Here is an 8799-nt window from a genome sequence, read left to right as displayed (position 1 = left end):
CTTAGCAAATCAAATGGAATATCCAAGGACAAGTTTGTTGTTGTTTTTTTTTAATTATAACCATCTAACCTCTTTGAATCATCCATATTATATTTATTATAATTATCCTTATTAGCACAATTAAGATTGTAATACACACATACATAGTTTGTCATAGTAATACATTTCAGCCTTACATTTCTATTTCTAGATCTAATACAAAATGACTCTCAAAAGAATCTAGAAGAAAGTATGTTGGACATAATGGTATTTGAGAAGACTTCCAAGAGAAGCATGATGAATACCACTTAGAAAAGAAGGAAAGGGCAGAGACCAAACAAGGACCACCCCAATCCCTCTTGGACTTTATTTAATGTCATAATGTCAGAATTTTTTTAAAAAAGAAGGAAAGGGTTAGTGCAGTGCTAGACGTAGTACATTGGTAATTAGTACTTTTTTTTTTTTTTTGAGATGGAGTCTTGTCTGTTGCCCAGGCTGGAGTGCAGTGGCTGGATCTCAGCTCTCTACAACCTCCATGTCCTGGGCTCAAGTGATTCTCCTGCCTCAGCCTCCTGAGTAGCCGGGATAACAGGTGTGTGCTACCACACTCAGATAATTTTTGTATTTTTAGTAGAGATGGGGTTTCACCATTTTGCCTGGGCTGGTCCCGAACTCCTGACCTCAAATGATCTGCCCACCTTGGTCTCCCAAAGTGTTGGGATTACAGGCGTGAGCCACCGCGCCAGTAATTGTTTATTCCATTGTAAATTCTCTCTGTAGGTAAAACTATGGGGAGCAATGAATGATTCTATACTTTTTCCTCCAAAGAAATGTGAACAAGCTCTGAGCCTCTCTAGGAAGAAAAATATGCAAGTTAATAAAAAAGATAGTAAAGAAGTACTTCATTTGAAGACGATATGTTTTCGCCATTCTTGTGGTCTTTGGAAACATTTTGAACACAAGCTCCATACCCAGAAACAAGCACAAGGAATTTTTATCTTTTCTCAAGGCCGGCTGTTTGCAGATATGGTGGTTGATTTACATTTATTTCTGGCATCTTGTTTTCTCATCTATGGGCTTTTATTCTCCCCTCACTAAAAGCTGCTAGTGTTCCCAATCAACAGTCCCACTGCACATTTTCTTGCAGACAGCTCATTGTCTTCACTTGAATTTACTATATCAGTTCCAAAGGAGACATTTTAAATGTCAAATAGCTTTGGCCTTTTTTTCTGTGAAATGTGCTAAAGTATCCTAAACTTAATTTTATTTTTTATTTTTATTTATTTATTTCTTTGAGACAGAGTCTTGCTCTGTTGCCCAGGCTGGAGTGCAATGACGCGATCTCAGCTCACTGCAAGCTCCACTTCCCAGGTTCACGCCATTCTCCTGCCTCAGCCTCCCGAGTAGCTGGGACTACAGGCGCCCGCCACCACGCCTGGCTACTGTTTTGTATTTTTAGTAGAGACAGGCTTTCACCATGTTGGTCAGGCTGGTCTCAATCTCCTGACCTCGTGATCCGCTTGCCTCAGCCTCCCAAAGTGCTGGGATTACAGGCGTGAGCCACCACGCCCAGCCTAAACTTAATTTTATACAATTATATTTGATTGGCTTGTGCAACCTATTTTTCGAAGCACCTAAAATAATTTTTTGGAAGTTTGACATGGCTGTGAGTTCTCTGATACCAGGCTTTATACTGGATTGTAGCTTCAGAAACACCACGTTTCAGACGAGCTAAGGGACCTTCTGGTGGTGAGTAAGGAGAACTCCTCTAGCTCAGTGGGTGGCATGGGTTAAACGCTTGTAAAGGTTAAAAACTCTCATTCTGGATTCTTGCCTTAGGTTGTCAGCCAAGGACAAGGGTAGTTAATTGTTCTGCTTTTTTTTTTCTTTGAGACGAAGTCTCCCTCTGTTGCCCAGACTGGAGTGTAGTGGCATGATCTCGGTTCACTGCAAGCTCCACCTCCCTGGCTCAAGCGAGTCTCCTGCTTCAGCCTCCTGAGCAGCTGAGATTATAGGCCACCGCCACTACACCCGGCTAATATTTGTATTTTAGTAGAGATGGGTTTCACCCTGTTGGCCAGGCTGGTCTTGAACTCCTGACCTCAAGTGATCCGCCTGCCTTGGCCTCCCAAAGTGCTGGGATTACAGGCACGAGTCACCACACCTGGCTTTTTTTTTTTTTTTTTTTGAGATGGAGTCTTGCTCTGTCACCCAGACTGGAGTTCAATGGTGCAATCTGGGCTCACTGCAAACTCTGCCTACCTGGTTCAAGTGATTCTTGTGCATCAGCCTCTGGGGTAGTTGGGATTATAGACACCTGCCACCACTCCCGGCTAATTTTTGTATTTTTTTGTATTTTCCGTAGGGATGGGGTTTCACTGCGTTGCTTAGGCTGGTCTGGAACTCCTCACCTCAAGTGATCTGCCTGCCTTGGTCTCCAAAAGTGCTGGGATTATAGGCGTGAGCCACTGGGCCTGGCCAACAACTTTAATTTAAAAACATTATTTATTTATTTATTTATTTATCTTCTTTTCTTCTTCTCCTTTTTTTTCTTTGAGATAGGGCATCGCTCTGTCACACAGGCTGGAGTACAGTGGCAGGATCACAGCTCACTGCAACCTCTGCCTCCCAGGCTGAAGTGATTCTCCCACGTCAGCCAACGGAGAAGCTGGGACTAGAGGTTTGTGTCCCCATACCCGGATAATTTTTGCATTTTTTGCGGAGAGAGTGTTTCGCCATGTTGCCCAGGCTGGCCTCGAACTCCTGGTCTTAAGCAATCCGTCTGCCTCAGCCTCCCCAAGTGCTGGGATTACAGATGTGAGCCACTGCACCTGGCCTATGTTTTCTTATTGCAAAATAAATTTTTGTATTATAGAACATTAGAAGATATTGATAAGAAAAAAGAAAATACTTCTTCCCACCATTAATTTGACTCATTAACACTTTGGCTTATATCATCCCAGTCTTTTCTTTCTAATTAATTATACAAGTGACTTTACATTAAAATAGTTTCAGAACAAAATGCTTTGTGCCTTTTTTTTTTTTTTTTAAACAATTACATTTATCTGGCCGGGCACGGTGGCTCACACTTGTAATCCCAGCACTTTGGGAGACTGAGGCGGGTGGATCACGAGGTCAGGAATTTGAGACCAGCCAGACCAAGATGGTGAAACTCCATCTCTATTAAAAGTACAAAAATTAGGCCAGGTGTGGTGGCTTATGCCTGTAATCCCAGCACTTTCAGAGGCCGAGGTGAGCGGATCACAAGGTCAGGAGATCGAGACCATCCTGGCCAACATGGTGAAACCCCATCTCTACTAAAATACAAAAAATTAGCCGGGCGTGGTGGCATGTGTCTGTAGTCCCAGCTACTTGGGAGGCTGAGGCAGGAGAATCGCTTGAGCCTGGGAGGTGGAGCTTGCAGTGAGCCAAGATTGTGCCACTGCACTCTAGCTTGGGCAACAGGGTGAGACTACTTCTCACAAAAAAAAAAAAAAAAAGCCGGGCGTGGTGGTGGGTGCCTGTAATCCCAGCTACTCAGGAGGCTGAGGCAGGAGAATCGCTTGAACCCAGAGGCGGAGGTTGCAGTGAGCTGAGAATGTGTCACTGCACTCTAGCCTGGGCAACAGAGCAAGACTCTGTCTCAAATAACAACAACAACAACAACAACAACAAGAGAACCTAATTACATTCATCCATTTTAAGCGTACAGTTCAATACATTTTCATAAAAATCTATATTTGTGTAATCAGTGTCACAATTTAGTTTTAGAACAACGCCTTGAAGTTCTCCCATGCCACTTAGCAGTTGTAGTCTGCTTTTTAACTTAATAAAACTTGGGGACATTATTCTTTTGTTCAAAACATTCTTTTACAACATCACTTAACATCCTTCTGGTATTGTTTCATATAGCTGTATCGTGCTTTACTGGACATTTAGGCTACTTTAAGTTTCATACTATTAAACATTTAATGGCTGGGTGCAGTGGCTCACACCTGTAATCCCAGCACTTTGGGAGGCCGAAGCAGGTGGATCACGAGGTCAGGAGTTCAAGACCATCCTGGCCAGCATGATGAAACCCTGTCTCTACTAAAAATACAAAAATTAGCCAGGTATGGTGGTATGCACCTGCAGTCCCAGCTACTTGGGAGGCTGAGGCAGAAGAATCGTTTGAACCCTGGAGGTAGAGGTTGTAGTGAGCTGAGATCACGCCACTGCACTCCAACCTGGGCAACAGAGTGAGACGCTGTCTCAAAAATAAAAAAAGAAAAAGAAAAAAATTAAACATGGTGTACATCTTTGTCATGAAATAATTTTGTACATTCATGATTATTTCTTTATGATTACTTTCTTTCTTTTTCTTTTTCTTTTTTTTGGAAACGGAGTCTTGCTCTGTCACCCAGGCTGGAGTGCAGTGGCCAGATCTCAGCTCACTGCAAGCTCCGCCTCCCGGGTTTACGCCATTCTCCTGCCTCAGCCTCCCGAGTAGCTGGGACTACAGGCGCCCGCCACCTCTCCCGGCTAGTTTTTTTGTATTTTTTAGTAGAGACGGGGTTTCACCGTGTTAGCCAGGATGATCTCGATCTCCTGACCTCGTGATCCGCCTGTCTTGGCCTCCCAAGGTGCTGGGATTACAGGCTTGAGCCACCGCGCCCGGCCTATGATTACTTTCTAGAATAGGAATTGCTGAGTCAATGGTTATAATTATCTCTATCACTAAGCTCTGTGAGGTTGAGTCATTTTACTTGTTTGTTAACTGTTACATGTTCAGGTCCTAGAACTAGGTCTGGCACACAGTATGCAACTCAGCTGATAATTGGTGAATGAATGGATGGATGAGTACCCTCTTGCTATACTATATTTTGGCAGAGAGATGCCAATTTATACTGTCATCGACAGTGTGTGACAATTTAATAGAAATAATGTATTGCTGTACATTTTAGATTTTCCAGGACAGATCCTACTAAAAAATATTCTGTCCTGTTATCTCACTGATGCAAGGAAAGATTCCAGGAACTGTAACATTTTGGCATCCAAATTATATCTCCTAGATTCCCTGTTATACCTACAGCCATGTGAAAAGTCTCTTGTCAAGTCATAAATCTTGTTTTTATTAGAAAATATGGCTACTTATCTATAAGGTTAGTTCTTCTCTCCAACATTGTATCTTTATGAATAATAGCAAGTATATTTAGACTCTTTTGACTATTCATGGTAACACTAGCAAAATTACCTCAAGGCCATTTCAATAAGCAGTTTTGGGGGCATTGCCTTCATTGCTTTTTTCTGGTATTTTATAATTTTACAGCGGCGCGCGGTGGCTCACACCTGTAATCCAAGCACTTTGGGAGGCTGATGTTGGCAGATCACCTAAGGTTAGGAGTTTGAGACTAGCCTGGGCAACATAGCAAAACCCCATCTCTACTAAAAATAAAAAATTAGCTGAGTGTGGTGGCACGTACCTGTAATCTCAGCTATTTGGGAGGCTGAGGCAGGTGAAACACTTGAACCTGGGGAGGTAGAGGTTGCAGTGAGCTGAAATCACGTTGCTGTACTGATTCTGGGCAACAGAGTAAGACTCTGTCTCAATTTTTTTTTTTTTAACATTATGAGGCATTGTCCCCATCAATATTGGACATATCTTTTCCTTTTTCTGGGTCAAAATTTTTCTAGAATAGTGATTTAAAAAGCATTTGTTCTATATGTTGAGTGTGATGGACTGGTTTGCACCCACACACCTGCAAACCAGCTTCTTGGACAACATTTACAAATAGTTGATCTCATCCCTTATATATATATTTTTTTATCCCTTTCACTTTTAGATCAGAATTGGCACAAGAAATAAAACACTTTGCCATCCTGACAGTAGATCAGAAGGTTAATATAGATTTAGTCTTGGTACATCCAGATTTCCTGAGTCCAAAAGTGGTCTGTCTCTCTGTGGGCAACCCTTGAGAACCACAGAAAAATACCCCAATGGGACTGGGCACAGTAGCTCATACTTGTAATAATACCACTTTGGGAGGCTGAGGTGGGAGGATCACTTCAGCCCAGGAGTTTGGGACCAGCCTGAGCAACACAGGGAGTCCATGTCTCCACAAAAATAAAAAAATTAGCCAGGCATGGTGGGGCATGCCTGTAGTTTCAACTACGTGAGAAGCTGAGGTGGGAGGATTCCTTGAGCCCAGGAGGTTGAGGCTGCAGCAAGCCATGATTGTATCACTGCACACCAGCCTGGGTGACAGAGTGAGACCCTGTCTCTAAACAAACACACACACCAAAAAAACAAAACAAAACAAAACAAAAAACCAGTAATGGATGATACATACTTAAACATGATTGAAAGGGCAAATTTTATGGAATGTATATTTTACCATAATAAAAAATTATAATCCCCAAACTTGTAATATAGTTATATATGTGCTGCTTTATTAAATGCATTAAAGAACAGCAACAATAAATACAATGGATGTGATCAGCTATTCGTTTTTTGTTTGCTTTGTTTTGAGACAGAGTCTTGCTCTGTCGCCCAGGCTGGAGTGCAGTGGTATAATCTCAGCTCACTGCAAGCTCCTCTTCCCAGGTTCAAGTGATTCTCCCACTTCAGCCTCCAGAGTAGCTGGGATTATGGGCGTGTGCCACCACGCCCAGCTAATTTTTGTATTTTTGGTAGACAGGGTTTCACCATGTTGGCCAGGCTGGTCTCGAACTCCTGACCTCAGGTGATCCTCCTGCCTCAGCCTCCCGAAGTGTTGGGCTTACAGGCATGAGTCATCGCACCTGGCCGTGTTCAGCTATTTGTAAGAGCAATCCAGGTGTGCAGGTTGTAGCTAAGGAGCCTTGGTAATCCCCAAGTTTAATCAAGGTTCTTTAGGGCTTGCTGATCTTATTCCCTGAAACTGAAAGGTCATCCTCTTCTGCTGTCTCTCGTGTCTTTCACAAACAATTGAAAACCTAATCCAGTTTACACTCACCATAAACTCAGGTTTATTGCTTGGAGAGCCCTTAGCTCAAGTCAACTTTTCTCCTTCCTGCTGAGGCTTAGGCAGTCTTAAGCCAGGTAGGGGCAGCAGAGCATAGCTTATTGCTAGGGAATGAACAGCCCAGCATCTATTTACTGGTCAAGATTTAGGAAAGGGGGCCGGGTGCGGTGGCTCACACCTGTAATCCCAGCACTTTGGGAGTCTGAGGCGGGTGGATCACGAGGTCAGGAGATCCAGACCATCCTGACCAACATGGTGAAACCCCTTCTCTACTAAAAATACAAAAATTAGCTGGGTGTGGTGGTGGGCGCCTGTAATCCCAGCTACTCGGGAGGCTGATCCAAGAGAATGGCTTGAACCCAGGAGGCGGAGGTTACAGTGAGCCAAGATCATGCCAGTGCACTCCAGCCTGGTGACAGAGGAAGACTCCATCTCAAAACATAAACAAACAAAAAATTTACGAAAGGGAAACCATTTTATGACTTAAACATTTTTACTGGTCAGAAACCAAAAGATGTCAAAATTTCCAGCTTCTAAGAATGTACTTAGACAAAAGCAAGAAACCATAATTTTGATAACTATGAAAAAGTAGTTTGTGATGAGCTGTTTAGAAAATGTAGAAATTTCATTACTGAAATCCCTTTAAACCTTTCCTTTTTCTTTTTCTTCCTGAGTCTGTGTCACATTCACTGGTATCTGATGAGGAAAAGGATCTGGAGTTGTGGGAGGAATTTCTATTCACATAGGCATCATATAACCTTAAGTCCTTAGGAGAAAGTAGTTCTTGGCAAACATTCCAGGACCATGTATACGTAGAAAAGGTGTCATAAAAGGACTCATTTCTAGAGTCTATCCCAATCAAATCCCCTCGGATCTTCTGCCAGAGGTTTAGCATTTCTTTCTGGTGTTCAAGGGCAATTCCTAAATTATAGGTATCAGTAGCTCTCTTCACCTGTAGTGAGAGACCAGAAGTTTATTGTAGTTACCTTAAAGTAGCTTTGATTTGTGGCCCACAATGATAGATACCCCAAGAGTTATGTTCCTAGGCTACTCAAAAGTCACTGAGTCTATACATTGGGTGGTGCCTCGTGAGGAAATGTGAGCTAGGAGTTGATGGACAATCAAAATGTACTGCTTGGGAATAATGAGGTAATAAGAAATTTTATAAGGATATGAAAAATACAGTGGACTAAAATAGGCTGAAGTATGGGATGGAGATAGGCTACGGATATAACAGGAGTGCCAATTCAGTCACTCAATTCAGCCTAGGATAGGGAGAACTGACTGGGAGATGATGCTGAGCTGAGTAGGTCCTCAAGGATGTGATCAAATTGAGGGAGTGAGTGGTGAGGGGAAGGTGTTCCAGGGAGAGGGGACAGCATAAACAGAGACCCCCAAGGCAGTAAATATCCTGGAGGTGTGGTAGGAGGGTTCAGGCACTTGGTATTGCTGGAGTGTCAAGTTTAAAGTCAGAGGAATAAATAATGACAAAGGACAGGCAGGCCCTTACACTTAATCTTATAAGTCAGTAATCTCTGTGAGGCTAGCAAGACACTGTTCCTCAGTGAAAATCTTGCTGTAGTGAGCCACTGTTTCTAATGAAAGTGAAATAAATCCCTTAAGCAGAAAATAGAGTTGAAATTGCCATCATTGAGAGGGATGTGTTCACTTTTAAGTAGGACAGTGCCATGGTTGGCTCTTCATGTTGGATTATTAGCAGCTGTGTAGAGAATGGTTGGAGGATACCAGGTTGGTGACTGCCTCATCTAAGGCAGTGATAATGGGGATGGAGTGAAGGGGACAGATTTGAAAAAAAAATTTTTTTTTTTTTTTTTTT

General features: G+C 42.7%; 1 protein-coding gene across 1 annotated transcript in view; it reads right to left on the bottom strand.

The window, feature by feature from the left end:
• Positions 1-7558: 7558 nt before the first annotated feature.
• EFCAB3 (EF-hand calcium binding domain 3) overlaps positions 7559-8799 on the bottom strand; it is a 49089-nt gene continuing 47848 nt past the window's right edge. The window contains exon 12 of the mRNA XM_011947907.1: positions 7559-7914. Coding sequence (XP_011803297.1) covers positions 7591-7914 — 324 coding nt within the window. The 3' untranslated portion in view covers positions 7559-7590. The remainder of the gene's footprint in view (positions 7915-8799) is intronic.

Source organism: Colobus angolensis, unplaced genomic scaffold (genome assembly GCF_000951035.1).
Source record: "Colobus angolensis palliatus isolate OR3802 unplaced genomic scaffold, Cang.pa_1.0 Scaffold271, whole genome shotgun sequence".
Lineage (NCBI taxonomy): Eukaryota > Metazoa > Chordata > Mammalia > Primates > Cercopithecidae > Colobus > Colobus angolensis.
Note: the sequence above shows the minus strand (reverse complement) of the source record. Positions and strands in the feature narration are given on the sequence as shown.